The sequence below is a fragment of the Physcomitrium patens genome, chromosome 5 (genome assembly GCF_059467195.1).
Source record: "Physcomitrium patens ecotype Gransden chromosome 5, ASM5946719v1, whole genome shotgun sequence".
In the NCBI taxonomy this organism is placed as follows: domain Eukaryota; kingdom Viridiplantae; phylum Streptophyta; class Bryopsida; order Funariales; family Funariaceae; genus Physcomitrium; species Physcomitrium patens.
In genome coordinates, this window is record NC_143414.1 from 12,495,892 (window position 1) to 12,515,417 (window position 19,526).

Below are 19,526 nucleotides of genomic sequence, written 5' to 3' on the forward strand. Positions count from 1 at the left end.
TTGACTATTGATTCAACTTTTGTCAAGAAAATTCAATCAAGTATGTCTTCCGATCTTCTTGTTCATGTTATCAAGAATAATTCTTCCAAGTCTCATGATGCTTTCAAGTTTGAGTTCAAAAATAATCTATTCTATTTCAAGGGATAATTATACATTTCAAAAGATAAAGCATAATTATGTATTTTTTAAGCTTGTCATGATATTTTAGCAGCCATATTTTGGATATAATAAGACTTTGGAGCCAATATCTAAAATAAATTAGTGGTCTAAAATATAGAAGGCAATTAAAGACTTTGACCAATTATATGATATTTGTTCAAGATCCAAAATTCCTTATCATTGATCTTATAGAGTTTTTTAGCCATTACCTATTATGAAACAACAATGGTCTTTTGTTTCTATAGATTTTATCATGAATCTTTTAATCTTAGGATAATAAAGAAATAATTAAATTTTTTCTTGACAACATTTATTGCTATCATATATTGCTCAAAGATATTATATCAAACTCAATTTATATTAAGATTTTGAAAGGTAGATATTAAGCTCTCTTTGGCTTTTCATCTTCAATCTGATGGGCAAAAAAAATATGTGAATTTAGTTTTGGAGTAGTATTTGAGATATACCATCAATCATCATCAAGTTGATTTAACAACTCATTTGCCATTGGTAGAGTTTGCATACAATAATTTGATATATTCTTCTATTTGAAAAATATCTTTCTTTACCAATTATGGTTGTCATCCTTGACTTCATACTTGTGACTTTTTAAAAGTTGATAATTCTATAGCAAAAAAATTGGTAAGTCATTTATTAAAACTACATACAACAATAAAGGCATAGTTTAAAGAAGCTCAAGAATGATAAAAGATCAATGCGGATGCCTATTGTAAGAAATAACTACAATTTAATGTAGATGATAAGATATGGCTACTTCATTGTAATATCAAGATTACTTATCTTTGTGACAAGTTGGATTATTATAGGCTTGAATCTTTTTCTTATTTATAAATAAGTCATTCCTATTGCTTATTGATTTTATCTATCAAAGTCTATGAAGATCCATCTTATATTCTGTGCATCTCTTTTTGAGCCATATAAGACAATTAATATCATGAGAAGAAGACAAATGCCACCTCTTCCTATAGAAGTGGATAATAATCAAGAATTCAAGGTGAAAAAAGTCTTAGATTCAAGGCAACATGAAAAAAGGTTAGAATATCTTTTTTATTAGTATAAATATGATATTAATGAATGTACATGGGAGTCAACAAAGAATCTTATAAATGTAACAAAGAAGGTTGAGGTTTTTTATTGACGACATCCATCAAAACTAAGATAAATAATTAAAAAATTATTACTATAAAAGAAACAATATTTAAAGAAGATAGAATTCTACCTTCTATTCTTATTTGGTACTTTTGTACATTTGTGATACTAAGAAGATAGAAAATCAACAATCAGTATATTCAACTTAAGAGCTATCACTTGTTGACTTATTAAATGAAATATTAGAATTGTTACAACTTTCAAGACAATATAATCAAGATGAAGATCTTCAAGAAAAATATGTCTTTCCTCAAATAAATGGCAAGATACAACGTATTTGGTATCATGACCTTAGAAGAGAACTCCAATATTTGATCATAATAACTCTTGATAGTATTTCAAATGTATTATTTGAAGGAAGTTACAAAGGCCTTTATAACAATCAAATAATAGGATGGACTTTTTGCCTTGATATAGGATACTATCAATGGCTGAGATGACCTATTAACTATCTTTAAAGATAACAAAGATCAGAATATGTAACAAATATAATTTGCTGCATCTTGAAATTCTTCAATATATGATAATTGCTCCTCATTGAACTCGTCATTGAAAGGAAGAATAATGTCATGGACATACATATTTACTCTAATATTTATCTATATGATTAAATAGAAGTAAGTAAAAGTAGATTTATTTCATAATACTTTTTAGAAAAGCTTCACAAATGTTGCTTTGACTATATATGTGTTTGTAATTGATTGGTAGGTTAGAAACTTAATCAATAACTTAATCACATATTGGTAGCTTGTGAAACAAGATAACTATGTGGTACACATATTAAAAACTTATCTTGCAAGTAAAGATATGTATCTTGCAAAGTCAACACATTTTCGAGGTCCTATAGAACACTGCCACGTAACTCTTAGTTAAGAATATATATGGAGGTAAGAATGAAGCCTTCTTCACTCTTATCAATGCTTTTTTAGTCTTTGGTCTTGTTTCAAGATTTTTTAGTTTTCTTGTCTTTAATAATAGCCATTCTATTTTAATACTATATCATGTTTGAGTGATTTTCTAGTTCTTTTGAGTGATACAAGAGTATGTTGAGGATTTCTTTTTTCAAGCTTTATGTCCTTAAAACTTTCCTAGAATATTAATCTTTTTTCAAATCACAAACTATAGTAAAATACTTAAAAAGAAAATATATTTTTACATCACCAAATGAAAAAAAAAATAGATAATTAAAAAAAAGATAAAGAATTAAAACTAGAATTGTTATTGCCAAACATAAACAGATAAGAAAGACTTGAACCTAGATAGAATATTAAAAAAATATTGATAAGAATGAAAAAGGCTTTCTTCTTGCATCTATATATATTATCTATTAAAGAATTAAGTAGTAATGTCTTATAGGCCATTTCATAAGTGTTCAACTTATGGAATACATATCTAATCTGTATGGAAGTCTCAAATTAATTATTTGTATTATAAAAAATATTTATATTTAAAATTTATAATATTTTTTAAATAAATTGATATATAATTGATTAGAATTAATAAATTAATAAATTAATTTTGAAGATTGAATAATTTATTCATTCTAATCAAAATCTTATTAAAATTTAATCAAAATATTTAAAAAATATTCTTTACTTATAATTTATTTATATGTATATATAATAATAATAATAATGATAATAATAATAATAATAATAATATTTTAGGACTATATTAATAGATAATAAGAATTATTTTATATATAAAAAAGATAATAATTTTTTAGAAGATATATCATTTATATTGATAAATATTTTTAGTTTTTCAATGACTATCTATGTTTATAACAATCTAATGAAAGAATATATATATATATATATATATATATATATATATATATATATAAATAATTTATTTCTTATAAATTATCTATTTATAATTTATTAATAATAATTTTAGATTTAATCTTTAGAAGCATGTAGATAAGGTGCTTATTGTTATGAAATTACATAAAAATATCATGTTTTAAACATAAAAAGTAATTTTATGTGAGTGATACGCCTCTTATTGGCATTGTTGAGATGGAGAGTTGAGGCTTGGCAAAGTCTAGGAAGAAAAATTTAAATAGATTTTTTTGGAGTATGATCCATGCTTTGGAGTTTAAATGAGGGTTAATATGTTGAAAATTTTAAAATATGACTTAAATTTGTAAATTTTAATATAAGAAAATAAAAAATAAAAATAAATTCTTATAAATATGTAATAATATATATAAAAAATTAACATATATTTATGTTGAAAAGATATTCTATTTTAAATAAAAGTTCTCAAAGATTAGTAGCAAAATAAAAAGTCTTAAAATAAGCATTTGAAATCTAAAAAACTACTATTGCTACTATTGCTTTATATTAGTTAATTTTTCTAATTACGTTAATTTTTTAAGTATAAATACTTAATTTAAAGATTTAAATTATCTATATATATTATTTTAAAAATAAAATAAAATAACTGAAATTTTAATTTTTTAACAAATGATTAAATACATATATACATGTACTAAATTCATACACATTTATCTAAAACATCTTTTAAATATTGAACGATTATTAATTTGATTTTATAAAAAATTGATAATATAATCAAAGGTGAAAATATCATATCAAAATGTTAAAATACTATTTTTTTCTAATAAAAATAAATAAATGAAACAAGGGCAAAATTTTGAAGTATTACAAGCAAATGACATAACTGACATCTACAAAATAATTTTGCTACCTACGAAATATGACATCTTCTAACCTTAGATACTGAACATTAATTGCATGCCCTCCAAAAATGATATCTCCTATAAAATCTACATTGTGATAAATGATAAGTACCAAATATGCAAACATCATGTAAATTAGCATATATTGATCATATAATGTGAATCTGAATGTGGCATTGAGAATAGGTCCCAAAGTTCAATCACACAGAAGGGATCCCTTTCAATTTTCATAGGAAATACAGAACTTGTAACTCCTTTATTTTATTTTATTTTATTTTTGATTTTTTGAAGTTAAGTGATGGTGTTGGGAACCTCCAGAATGCCAGTAAGGAGTATGGGCATATTTTGGATGGGTTCTCATCCACAGAAAACATCCTTGTTAATCTAAAACAAATCTCAGCAAAACAGATCAAATTAAACTATTTTTTTATAGAAAACATGATTGTTTACGGTAGATGACTCACATCCTTGTGTGCTGTGGTGTTGGAGATGGCAATGCTTTAGAAAAAGTACCATTAGATGTAAATCCAATCATAGAACAAAAAATCTCCACAAAAGTACATTTGTTAATCACATGGGTTTGGATTATGTATCAAAAGTCAACCCCCATGTTTTCCTCATTCATATCCAAGATTTCCTCATTGATATAACTTCCATGTGGGGTGACTCAACATTTGCCAATGGTTAGGATGGAGTACAACCCTAGTTTGAAGAAACTCTTGGGTTCCTCTTAAAAAGTCCCACACTCTTACTACTTTCAGAACCCTTCTTTCCTTCTTTTCAGCAATGAGCAACTACATCAAATCATCACATTCATACGCATACCCAAGTGAATGTGATGGTATGGGCAACTTTATATGGTCAAAGAAAACCACGTGCCAAAGCATTTTGATAATTATTGTGAGCCCTGCGTTTCCCATCCTCATCCTCTGCCTTGTCGCTGCCACAACATCTATACCGAAGCTCACTCTTTCATTTTTTTCATTTTTTCACTCATTCATCAAATCAATCTATCACATGTGTTGCTTCCCTTCACTGCTGTACAAACGGCAATTGCCTCTCCTGTAACACATAACAACACAAAAGTATGAGACAGGAAATCATGATTAAACAGTAGATTCTGCATATCTCATTTATCAATCTACTTTGATTTTTTTATGCTTTTTTCAAACTTTTTGGAAAGGTACTCCTGTGCAGAAAGGACATTGTGATGTGAATGATGGAATTCATCCACTGGAATGAACACACATATGTGTATATATATACATATGTATACACATATACAATGCTTGAATGATGACTCTAGACAAATAGACCTCACCATGGCAAATGCAAGAGCTACCTTTAATAGGGATTGAATTGTTTTATAAGGTCATGTCATTTGAAAATCATATCCTAAACCAAGATGGGGAAATTCTCCAGAGCCCAAGGTCACACTGCCCAAGGCTTCTACTTCTTCCTATTCAATGCATGACCATGTATATTTATATCTGTATGTGTGAGAGAGGTTGTAAGTGTATACACACACAGTGTAACCCTGAGGTATTTTTTTTTCTTATTCTTATTTCGCAGTGGGACTGTGAGATATCTCAAGCATCTTTCATTCACAAAGCAGAGTTCTAAGAGCATGAAGAGGCCAGCTTCTGTGGAGTGGTAGCGCTGAACTTCCATGGCAGTGCCAGTGCCATTCAGGTACAAACAAGGGTATGGAAGGGACACAAACGAAGGCTCTGAAATTTCCTCCATCCATCCATCTATCCGTTCAACGCCTTCGCATCGGACGGCCACATCTACACACACGTGAAATCGCTCCCTTCCTTGTCGCACGGCAGGAATTGAATGCAGCGAGTGACCAGAAAGCCATGATCACCGCCCCACACACACACACATTTCCACACACAACTCTCACACACTCTCTCTCTCTCTCGCACTCTCTCTCTCTCTCTCTATATATATATATATATTGTACATGTATATTTACCCATAAATAAGTAATAAAGGGCAAAGGTACCACCCCAAAGTGCATGGCCGTGAAAGATTCTCAGACAACCCGAAAAGCGGAAGTCAGTGGCAACAGCATACAGCCGTTCCCGGGGCCACATGGCAGGCTTTTCGCAAACCCAGTGAATGGGCAGGGCAGGGCACGCAGAGCAGGGCAGGTGCGGCGGACCAAAGGTCGCTGGGAAAGCGCGTCAACAACCATGTCGGAGCTCTTACTGCTGCTGGTGCTGCTGATGCTCCGATCTCCCTCCCCTCCTCTCCTCTACCCCCACTGAGCTCAGCGCAGCTCAGCTCAGCCTCATGCAGGACGGGCGCCGCTCTTGCAGCATTCGGTAGCATCCAGATTCCCACGAGTTGGGTCTGGCACCGGCTTGTGGGAATGTGCCTGCCAGGCAGCCAGCGAGCGACTGAGCCAGGGAGGGAGGGATCGACAAGTGAAGCAGCAAACTAAGTTACACAGGTAGGACAGGGGTTCAATCCCCATGGCCATCCAATCTGTGTATCGATGCGACTTGTGCAAAGTTTGTTGAGGTCTGTCCCCAGATTGCAATGCTGTGATCCCTGCTCTCTCGCCAATGCTTGCAGGCAGGCAGGCAGCACATCCTGACACACGGCTAGACATGGTCGATCCAGCAACAACAACAAAGCATTTCAAAACTCGGAAACCGAAACACGGTGGGTGACCTTTGTTGTATTCTCACGCTGTCAATCGCACTTTGACATCCTGGTGTGAGCTTTCATGCCCACAAACATGCTGGATTCTTTTCATTCTATACCATTTTATGTACTCAAAAACTTGTTGTGCTTAAGTAAATAAATAAAAGATCAGAAAATGTTCTGACATATTCACTTTGCTAATTTTAAGACTTTAGAGTTGGAAAGTGGTTCATGTGTTGTGCAACTAAAATCTAAAACAATTGTAATGGGTCTCCACATAGTCAATGTTTATTGAAGATATTAATAGAAGTGCAAGGAAGGTGAGTAAAGCTTCAATTAGAATTAGATGTACATGGGATTTAAAATTTATCACTATGTAAGGAATAGCACTTGAGGTCTACTAAAATGTCCTCATTAATATAATAAAATTTATTTTCTTGGCAATTTTAAAATTCATAAAACTGATTCTTACATGCTTAGATATGCAATATTATAGCCCCTAGTTTTTTGTTTTTAATTTTCATACAATCTAACATACCATTGAATTTTAAAAGAAATCAACAAAATTACCTTTCTAAAAATAGTCGTGCTCAGATCAGTTTGTGTTAGTGTAATGTCCGAATTTGTTGGTTTTAGCAGCAAATATGTGTATATATATATATATATATATATGCATATCATTCTTCTATACATTATTATCAAATATCATAATATTTTTATATTTATATCTATTAAAGTAAAAGTATAAAATATAAAAGTAGAATATATAAAAGTAGAATATATAAAGTACAAGATAAAAGGAAAAACACGATAAAAGTTCAAACTTACATTAAATTAAAATCAGTAAACTTATAGCTCATTAAATTATTTTATAACCACATAGTAAAAATAAATAAATAAAATTAATCAATATTTCAGAAATTTTCATAATTTTTTCAAATGATTTGAATGCTTATATATTTTTGATAGATTTTGTTACATTACAAATATCTATTGAAACTATCCAAGCATTTACAATCTTAACTATTACATTGAAATTATATGACAGAATTTAAGCATATCACATATATATGTATATATATATATATTAAAATGACTCGCTCATTTACTAAAACAACCCATCCTATCATGGGGAACATAGGAGAAAGAGAGGAAGGGAACTAGGAGAGGGGTCAAGATGATGAAGCTTGGGAATTGAAGTAGTAGGGGGTGGGGATGAGGGCTATGATTGTGATGATGACTTCTAGAGATGATCCATTTTTCTAATGAGGGTAACAATAAGCTGGGCCGATTTAGTAAATGAAAGGGTTATACTAATATTTCTTTTTACATAAAGTAGAAATATTATAAACATGATAAAATCATAAAAATAATATGACTAAAGATAAAGATGCAAATATCATATTTATTCAATAATAATATTTTTTACATATGTGAATTGCTTGAGGATTTTTTTAATATAAAAATAATTAAACAAAAAAATGATTACTTGTATTGAATGCATGAAGAATACTACAAAGGAACTTCAAAATATTCTCTCAGTTATATTTTTGAATATAATTATTTTTTAAAGTAAATATACAATAAAATAAAAAAAATTATCTATTACTTAATTAAATAAAAATAATTTTATTAATTATATATATTTATAAATTAATTAAAAATTATTATCTGTATTTGAAGTTTTCTATTTAGCCAAATCATAATACTTTTAAAGGGATTAAATAAATAAACTAACATTAAATAAAAATAAAAAATATATTTAAATTAAATTATATTATATTAGTTTTTTTTAGATATAATATTTTTTTACTTTAAACTAAACTAAGTTCAATCTATATGGGCCTAAACATAAAAATCATAAAAGAAGTTATCACCTATTAAAAAATTTGAAAATATTTTAAGCTTTTCAGGATTTTTAAAGAGGTATTTTCACTTTTATGTGTTGAGTATAATAAGACAAAAATTTATCATATGCTATTTCATATATATATATATATATATATATATACTTATTATAGAATATAGATTATATATTGAAACAAATAATTATCTGTATGAATTCGTACTTTTATCTTTTATTTATTTATCAATAAAATACTTAATTTTTAAAACTTCTAAAAAATACATATAAATATCTTTATAAATCTTAAATTTAGTATTAAACATAATTTTTTTAATATATATTCCAAGTTATTAAAAAAAATTACAATGTAAATTAGTATGAAAGATTATTTTATAAACATATTGCTTAATTTAAAGCATCAATACAATAAATATCTTAATGCAGAATATGTATACATTATTCTTAAATATGTACTTAGCTTCCAATATATAGTGCATTTGATTCCAATAGATTGAATTGTACTCGAAGTTACATGATGAATTAATTTAAGTTTCAGGTTTGTCAATTTTAATACTCTTCTCAAAATATTTTAAAATATTTATTTACATTATTTTAAAAATATTTGAACATATAAGATATTATTTTAAATATTAACATAATAGATTCATTTGAAGATGCCAACTTTTTAAAATAAAGATAAAAATTCTCTCTAGATTATAAAATTTAGAATAAATCAGAATATTTTATTATTTAAAAATATTCTATAAAAAAAAATATTAAAATAAGTTAAATACATTTTTTACTTAATTGAAAAGGACATTGAGTGATGACACAAATAAAACTCTACTTAAATGTATTATTATAGATTACTAATTTATAATTACAAAAACATCAAGTAATCCATACTAATACATATCTTGGATTGTTTGTAGTCCATTAATCCATGTTTTTTTTAAATGATATTAATTTTGTAAGAATAATATATATATCAACTAAATACACATAATTAATATAAATTTATATATATTCAATAATTTTCTCTCTTTTATCATTCATGTTTTTATTTTTCTTTAAATAACAATGTGCTCACAACCTCCTGTGTCAAAAGCAGGACTGTTTGCAGATTCATGAGGGGAACAACGCCACTACCACAACTGTAGAACCATTACACTTACCATCACCTTTTCTACAAAAATAAAAAAATAAAAACAAAACAAAGTACATATTGAAGAAGTGAACATCATAGTCTCTAATCCACAAACTGGGCAGTGCTTGTGACCAAATCCCCAAACAAATTACAGTGAAGCAGCATCAGAACCACTGAAACAAAGTACATTTAAGCCGCAGTCCAAAAGAGCAAGCAAGCAGAGAGTGAGTGAGTAGAATCTGCAGCCTTGATATGGAGTTGGGTACAAAGCCCAGTGAAGGGGGGGCTCTGGAGGAATGAGAGAGAGAGAGAGAGAGAGGAGAGTAGGAGAGAGTCCAATAACTGAACACCTCCATTGCCCTCTCTAACCTCCTCTCACCACCACTCACTCACCCACTCACCCACTCACTCACCCTCTCACAAACCTCCCACCACGGGCAGGCAAGGAAGGGCAGTAGTCAGTGAGGGGCAGTCAGTACCTGGCTGTCTGTATGTCTGCACTTGGGCAGCCTGAAAAAAGCTCATTTCTTGGCTGTGCACCGTTGTTGTAACAAAGGTCAGTGTTGGGCAGGGACGGAGAAGAAGGAATAAAAACGAAGGAAGAAGAAGAAAGTGAGAATGGATGGATGGATGGATGGTGGATGAACGAGTGACGACATGTGTCTTGGATTACTTCCTTCCTTTCATTCGTTCATTCTTGGGCGGCCTTGTGTTGTTGTGCCCAGACAATTGTTGGGTCAGCAGCCATGCTAGGGATTGTGAGTGGATGGGTCCTTGGGTGAGCCCACAAGAGGGGAGGAAAAGGAAAAGGGAAAAGAAAGGAAGAAGCTGCTGGCACAAGTAGTGGTGGAGGTTACATGGAACACTGGGAAAGAAAGAAAGGAATAAATAAATAAATAAATAATCAATTCCAACAAATATACATATAGATAGATATATATATATATATATATATCTGTATCTTACCCCCCCCCTTTTCTTTCTTTGTCACAGTACACATGTAACATGGTTGGAGCATGACAGTACACTGTTGACCAAGAGAAGGTAGAAGAAGTGCCACATATGCCCTAGGCAAGAGAAAAAGAGGCCTTGCAAGGTCAATAATGGGAGGCTCTCCAGAGTAGGTAGAGGGAGAGAGGTCTCACTCTAGATGGGTTGGACAAATGGCAGGTGGGCTGAAAGTAAGAAAGAAAGAAAGAGGATATATAAACACAGATATGCACAAACACACCAATATACTCATGTTAGTGAGTGAGAAATGTTGGTGTGGAAGCAAGAGAAGAAAGGAAGGAAGGAAGGGAAGGGAAAGGAAGGAAAGGGGTGCTGAATGGTTGGTTGGTTGGTTGCCTTATGGCCCCAGCATGCTAAAAAGTTTTCAAAACACCTTTTCATTCATTCATCATTCCAACCATGTTTATCATCCATCCATTTCCCCTCCCTCCCTCCCTCCCTGCCCATCAAATGGTGAGCTAGCTGAGGGAGGAGCAGGACTGACTGGGTGAGCAAGCCATCATACAAAGTGAGTGCATGGAGCTTGTTTGTTGTGAGGGTTGACAGGGCAGTGCGTGATGATTCACCAGCTGTATGATCCTCTCAGATATGGTTGGGCTTTGGGGGGGGGGCACTGCCATGCCCTGGCTTGTGCCACTTGTAAAAACAAACATATCTCTCTCTCTCTCTCTCTCTCTATATATATATATATATATATATCAATGAAATTCATGAATGAGAAAATCGTTCAAATATTTTAGTGAAAATATTTGACCATGAAAATTCAATTCACTTTTCATCAATTTGAATCCATCTTTTGAGAGACTTGGGAGGAGAATGCATGGCAGAGAAAGAAAGCAATGCAAATGGTCTGCCACATGACCCTCTCCTGAAGAGTATAAAAAGGAAAAAGGAAGGCATCAAAAACTAAGAAAAACTAATTCACGGATGCTGCTACATTGCTTAAGCACTATTGTTGCTTGTCGGCAACCATGGATGGATTCCTCTTCTCTTTCATATTAAGATAGAGGGTAGAAGAATTGATTAAACAAAAAAAAGGGTACAAATGCAAATAAAAAACCACTAAGAAAATTTGAAACAAAAATATTAATAAAATAACAAAAAGATCACACAGGGGAATCATGGTGAAGAGGGAATATGCTACAGGTATGATCTCCTTGGCAGTCAGTCACAAAGATAGGAAACAAGACAGGGAGCTACAGTTGAGGGGGGGGGGTATGGCAGGGTCTTCATCACTTTGGGTCATGTGCTCTTTGTTCCAACAGGTGCCACTTTAATTGTACCAAAAGGGGGGAAAACATATATATACCAATATATATTACAGTTACAAGTGGACTTTGAAGTTGATGATGTATTGAGAGTTCTTTACCAGATGGGACTCATGATGATGCTGACCAGGCTGCTGCCCATGAGAATCAACCATGAGCCACCCACTACAAAAGTAAATTTAAAATAAGAAGATAAAAATTCTATACCCCACCACCGTTTGTTTTGGCTGGTGTGGATTCAAAGGACCTGGCAGGCTCATAGATTGCCAAGCCCTCCTCCCAACTAATACAACTGCACCAGCAATGGCAGAAACCCCTCAGCAGAGCAACCATAGGCATTTGCCCAGTCTTGATGCCCACACACTCTAGTACACACACACTGAGACAAATGGAGAACAGTAGAAAAATGTCACCCTGGATCAAAGGCATTTGTTGCATTGCACATTGTACATGAATATTTGTGTGGTCCCCCCCCCCCATATCCTACCCTACATCTCCTTGCCACATTAAGAAGCCATGGATGGATATCTGATTTGGCTAAGGAGTTTTGTATGCTCTTAAAAAGCATAACCATGAAGATGCTACACCTTCCTTGTGTGTTTTTCTAATTGATTTTATAGAAAGTCCATTGTTCTTTACACTTTTATTAATCAGTTGAAAATCCAATTTGTGTAACTCTTCAAATGAATGACACTCTCTCTGTCATCATGATTTTTGTATTTCATCAAACCCTGCCAAAAGTGTACCATTCCCCACAGTCAATGTGAAAGATATATACTTTGACTGTGGAGAGTATTTAATACTTAGCATGAACACAGATTACAATCATATAATTTTGTATTACACAGCCATTTATTTTTAAAGTTCGAGGTTTAAAAAATCCATCAGTTTGCAGATGCACGTCAACAATATTTATTAAAAAAATGTTGCTATCTAGAAAAGATTTTGGACTATGTAATTTTTATACACTCACTTGGGTCTATTACTACATGAAGTTGTAAATGTGTTGGAAAATAAAAGTTTTGATCATTTCTGGTAGTTATGTACAATATAAAATCAAGCCCAACAATTTTCTTTAATTCTGCCACAAATAAACAAACTAAATTAAAAATAGTGGCTCTATAGTTGGTTTAAAGAAATCTAAGATGCAGAGTTACCAGTTATTATTATTTTTATTTTTTTATTGAAGCTGTCAAAGGTCATTAATATGAGCAGAAGTAGACATGCTCTTAAAAAAATTTGCAATAAGTTCATGTGATCTAAAGAATTCGAAACTGATCTTCTGTCACCTCAATTGTTAAAAACTGACTCTTTCACTATGTGTATCTGTGTGTGTATCTATCTGTATATAGATAGATAGATATGTTATTATCTCCACTTGGAGGAGAATGTGAGCAGCCTTTTCTCTGGGTCACCTTTTCACATAGATGAGGGTGATCAACAATAGTAATAAGAACAAGGAAAATGATACAATGGAAAAATAGAAACAAACCAGTCACATCACAGAGGCCATCTTCACATCCTAAGGAGCCAACTCACAATATCCAGAGACACAGATGCTAAAGGACTTGGGCCAATCACCTCCCCTTCATGCACAAAGGACTCCACCAAGGGAGGACATTTCCCACCCTCCCCCTTAGCACACTAGCAATGCAACCAATGCCCTCTTGTTCATCTTCAATACACTTCACACATACATGTGTGTGTGTGTGTGTATGTATATATTTCTATATTTTAAATTTTTTGTGTGAGTCTCTCTCTCCAGCACCCACTGCAAATGAGTACAATGTGTACTCAGGAATTTCTGTATCCATCCCCAACTTTAGATATTTACTTGTTTGAAAATTTCACCTCATAAAAACTTTTGTTATTGTTGTTGAAGTGGTGGTCGTGCATGATGCTGTTTGGCTTTGTGCAATCTGTGTGGAGAGGGAAGAAGGAGTGGTGGTGGGAAGAGTAGCCAGCAGCAGCAGCAGCAGCAGTTGTACATAGCAAGACAGGCTTTCATTGTCAGGCAGAGGAGGAGGAAGACCAGGATGCGAAAAAGTCTTGGTAGGGCTGGGCTGGGGCTAGGCTGGACTGGGGCTAGGCAGGACTAGGCTTGTGCACTGGCTGCTGCTGGCATGTGGACAGTGGTGTCTGTGGTTGTGGTACAGCATGGGAGTTTGTCTGTTTGAGAGAGCTCATCAACATAGAACGAGTTCAAAGAATATTTGACTGTCAATTTGGAAGGAAGTGTGTGGGGGCAATTAGTACGAAAAGATGGAAGATGGAGCAGCAGAAGAAGAAGGGGATTGTGTGTGTCTGTGTCACCCTCTTCTCTCTCTCTCTCCTGCTTCTTCACTACACATGTGTGTAATCTTCCATGGGGAGAAAGATCAATGAGAAAATTGTGCCAAAGATATTTTGTCCCAGTCTTCACACCAGTCTGCCAGGCATGCATCAGTCTCCTACTGGATTGCTGGCAGCAAGCTCCAGAATGAAATTGGAGAGCTCAAGCAAACTTGGCTTTTACATGTTGAACAAATATATATATATATATATATATGCATGCAAACAATTTCTCCATGCTTCAAACAAACAAATGCCACTGAATTGGGAAAGTATATTCATTCAACCTCAAGCACTATACTGTTGATTGTTGTTGTTATCATTATGGTGAGGAAAGTAGTTTGAAATATCTGATTTTTGGTATGTAAGGTTTGATTTTGAGTGGCACATATACTCACAAATATGGCCTTAAGTTTAAGTGTGCTGTTTTGAAATTGTTAGTAAAGTTGAATGAAGACATGGATGCAATGTAAATCAACCAACAAATTGTACAATAATCTTTACAACTATCATCAGAAGATATACCATCTAGTTTTCTGACATGGCTGAGTGTGAATTTGAAACTTCCCTGTACAAAATAGTGAATTGACCACCCTTGAAACTCCCAAAAAAAGACCAATAACCTTTTCTAAAATGACATCTATCTTTTTGCAATTCACTACTTGTAGCACCAACATTTACCATTCCTCTTTTTGATCCTTGTAAAGGTGTCAGAACAAGTTCAAAAGAAGTACATTAAATTGAATTCACATTGATTGTATGTATTTTGGGAGTGATGTATAGGGAACTATTTTCATAGACAGCTGATGGTATGAAGTAGCCATCAGTAATACTCAGATGTTTAAGTGGTGAGAGTAGGCACTTGAGGGATGTTTTGGAAGGCTACAGGGAGGCTATTATTGACGTGAGCGACATTACTCACATGAGTGAATTGTGTGTGTGAGAAAGAGATGGTGGCATGCTACTGGAAAATGGAAAGGCAGGAGAAGACAAGTACAACTGTAGATACATCACTGGTAGAGGCTGGGTTTGAAAGTGCCATGTGTGTACAGGGCCTCATGCCAACACCTTCCAGGATTACAAGTCAAGAAAATGCAAAACACACCCCCACACATACAGTGCTGGTTTTTGCACACCATGCACTAAAAAGCCCACCCAGACACACAGCCCTATTTCCCTCCCCACAGTCATCCATTGTGGTGGATAAATGCATGAGGAGATGCTGCACCCCTCAACTCTAGATTTTTATGAATTTTGCCATTTGAGCTTGTCTCAACCATTGTGATGTGGGTGAGAGTTGTTTCCACTGTCCCCCATTTGGGATGAATAAATAAATAAGTAAACTCACTATTTTATTTTCTTTTGTTCTTCTTCTCCTAGTGTGTCCATTCAAGCAGGCTAAATTTTCCCATGTTCAATGTGATCAGAGGGATTGATTGAGGCACATGCAACACCTGATAAAAAAGTAAGACTAGAATAAATCCCTCTTCATGGGTTTGAGGCATGATGTGGCCTTTGACCATGTTTTAGGCAACAAAGAGAAAAATAAATTCAAAAACCCACTGTTCCATGTCTCCCACCCCATGAAAGAAAGTACAAAATAGAAGCATTTCTTCTTTAGATACCACCACTACAACCACCATTGTGCAGGAGGGGGGTTATAATTAACATGTCCCTTTTCACATTGGGATTTGAAAAAGCCATGCTCTGCGTGCAAATTAAGCAGTCAAAGGCTAAACAAACAACAAGGAGAGAGAAAGAGAGAGAGAGAGAGAGAGGGAAGAGGACAGAGCCATATACCTACTCCAATTCCAATGCCATGTGATTGCCTATTTTGTTTTTATACATTTTTTAGGATGGGTTTTCCCTGCTTTTGTGAAGAAGAAGAGGGGAGGAGTCTCACACTCTCTCTCCCCTGCACTTCAGAACCCAGCTCGAAGCTCCTAACTCCCAGGCACCAACCATTGCCCAGTTCCCATATCTCCTTTTTCATATTGAAAGGGTCTCACCAGAGTAAGGAAATGGTGCCCCCCAGTAATCTCCATTCCCTCCCTGGCCTTCCTTTGCCAGCCAGCACAAAGAGGAGGACTGCATCCACTTGCATCATGTCCTCCTCCTCATGGCCTTTGTCAGTTTCTGTGGGGATTAATACTGTAAAGGAGCCCATGTCCTCAGGCCTGATATCCCTGAAAAAGAACAATCACCCCTCAGTCTACTACTATCCTTCATTTTCCCATTAATATCCTGTGCAGATGCACACACACACATTTCTATGGAAGGGTTATGTAATGTTGTGTTGACTTAACCAAAGGAATGGACAGGGCTGGGCTGGGCTGGGTTGGGCCTGGTGGGTGAGGGTGGGTGGCAGTCTGCCTGCCTGCCTATCTTGGTTGAATGATGCCTTGGTCTGGGCTCTCAAAGATTCTATGTCCCTCCCCATTTGCCAAATAGACCTGATTCTACAGTATTGCTTAAAAGAAAGGGTGAACTACTGACTTGGTCTTCATCTTTCCATTTTTGCTTCCCTGGGATGATTAGTGTGCACCCCCCCCTGTAGGTTATTCATCCAAACCAAGTTTCATCCATCCTGTACACTACCCTCAAACCCCCTCCCCATGGGCTCTCTTCCTCTGGTAGAAATCTAATGTACAATTCTCAAGAAGTGTTTGCTCCCCAAACTGATACAAAAAGCAATCACAGGGATTCTTGAACATTTCAATCCAGATCCCTTGGTTCACATGTGTTCATTTGGCCCAAAATCCTTGTGTGCAGAGGAATTATCTTAGTATATAAATAAATAAATACTATTCTTATATGTAGTGTGTGCTTATTAGTGAATTACTAAATCAGCTTCTATAATAAAATTCCACATCTTTTTCATTGACTTTCACTCTTGGGATTGCTTATTTTTTTGGTGGTAATGTGGACATTTGATAGCCAAAGAGTACTTGATTTGCCTTGGTAATGTAAAAGTAAAAATTGAAAACTAAAAGCTGGGTGTAGATTTATTCATATTAATAGTAGCATTTTATTCTTTTAATATCATTTTTTGACTTGAGAAATTCATTTCAAGAACATATAACTCCAAATTGAACTTGATAGTTATATAAGTATAAATAACAATGTATTTCCAATTTATGTCAAACTTTTAAATATAAACTAGACTTAGTTTTATTTTAACAATTGACATGGAATTTGGTGAATTTTTTTAATTTATTTTATGTTATTCAACAAGTGTAGTCCAGTTATCATAATTAAGGAACTGTTAGCAAAACAATTCTCAAAATATTGTAACAATACATTTACAAAGTAATGAATTTCATATAACAAATCCTGCTCATGCATGCATTAGTTCTATATAAGGGGATGAATAATATAATAATCAATTAGCAGAAATTTCAGTTAATAAAATAAAAAGTGGCATAGTGTTTGTTTTCAAATACAAAATTTAAAAATGTGATTTGTATTCCTTGACAGTTGTCTGTACAATGTATATCATATAAAATTGTTCCATCCAAGTTCCAAAGTGAACTTCATTATACTTAAATTAAAATCATACCATGGATACCATGTAGTATTATTGTTCTTATTGTACTTCTGACTCTGTTGTTAGATATTTCAACTGAGTATTTCCAAGTCAATAAGCTTTTCTATTGAGCTTTAAATTAATATGAAATATGATTTGTTATATAAACTAAATTAATTTTGTAACTTTTAAAAAATACAATTTAAATCAAAACATGTCATCAAATGCACTCTTGAAGATGCTATTTTGTATTATATATATATACATATATATATAAACATGTGATTTTTTTTTTTTAATGGTAGATATTGCTTTGGTGTTGACGATTTCAAAAAAATGAGAAAACATTATGCATTATTATGCCTTTAAGTTGTAATGGTAAAAAATGCATCAATGGATAAGAGAAATTGGCACATTGGCTTATTAATGCATCAGAAGAGACATGTGTTAGCTTTGAATTAGTGTGAGACACTTTACAAAGACACAAGGGTACCAAGTTAACACTAATCTCAATGGAACCAATGACTCTTTTATTCCTTATGCAAATCAATCTATAATCCATGTAATTAATTGGAGTGACTGCACGACTTGATAAAACTACTAACACTCAAGGTGCTACTGCACAAATGGCTAACCATCAAAAATATAATAAAATAAAATAAAATAATCAGTTCCTTCGATGCCTTTTTATGTGCCTAACATTTTCTTAAAAAACCACTCAATATCCTACTTTTATTGTGGTGCTGCTAGTAGTTACTGCAGTAATTGTTATTGGGGCAACTTTGTAAATTTTGCAACTATTTTGTAATTGTGCTGATATGCAGTAATTCCTTGTTTATATATATATATATATATTGAACAATGAAAAAAATGTTGTGGTAGTCGTAACAAAAAGAATATTTTCGCTAAAAATAAAAATAAAACCTGTATGTTTTCCAAGTAATCACTTACTTGGCCTTCCATCCATTGGCCATTCTCTATGTTATGACTTAGGTTAGGCAACAGATTGGGGAATCTCTAAACATCCACATGCACCAATCATTGCATCATCTTTGCTTTAGCCACTTCATCTCTTTATGTTTACTCTAATTATATATATATATATATATATATATGTATATATTTATCTGAATGACTAAAGCAAACATGGCTATTGGCAACTTGCTGGTACAACTCTGGACAAAGCTTTTTTAACGTGGTACAAAAATAAATAGATAATAAATAAACTGCAATATCACAAGTGGGATTTGAGAGGCACATGGTAGTTGCAAATGACAGTCTTTTTCTATTTTTTTTCATTTACTTTTTCTCTGTATTCTTTGGTTATGGATTGCTTATGGAGAAATACATACACACATACAAATAAAAAGCATGCTTCTAAACTTTAGATATATATATATATATGAATACACATACATGCATAATTGCAATTACATATATTTTGAAATATACTTTTTAAATGACTTACATTCAAAGAGGATTTTTTTTTTTTTTTTTTTTTTTCTAATTCTGGTATTTATAACCCTGAAAATATAAAACTTATATAAATTCCAAGACTTGCAAACTGCAAGAACCATCCCCCGTCTTGCATAATTATGAATCATAATATGGATCTCCAGATAAGGTTCTCATGAAATGTATTGGACAAAAAATAAAAAATAACAAAAAAAAATTCCACAACAACACCATATATTTGCTTATGT

The 19,526-nt window shown here is 33.0% G+C and overlaps 1 protein-coding gene across 1 annotated transcript; it reads left to right on the forward strand.

Moving 5' to 3' along the window:
• The first annotated feature begins 5,705 nt into the window (after positions 1–5,705).
• LOC112282780 (uncharacterized) lies at positions 5,706–6,896 on the forward strand. The gene is made up of 3 exons (XM_090250868.1): positions 5,706–5,728; positions 6,044–6,497; positions 6,623–6,896. Exons 1-2 carry the CDS (start codon positions 5,706–5,708, stop codon positions 6,486–6,488), a joined length of 468 nt encoding a protein of 155 aa, XP_090106994.1. The 3' UTR covers positions 6,489–6,497; positions 6,623–6,896.
• Positions 6,897–19,526: the final 12,630 nt, after the last annotated feature.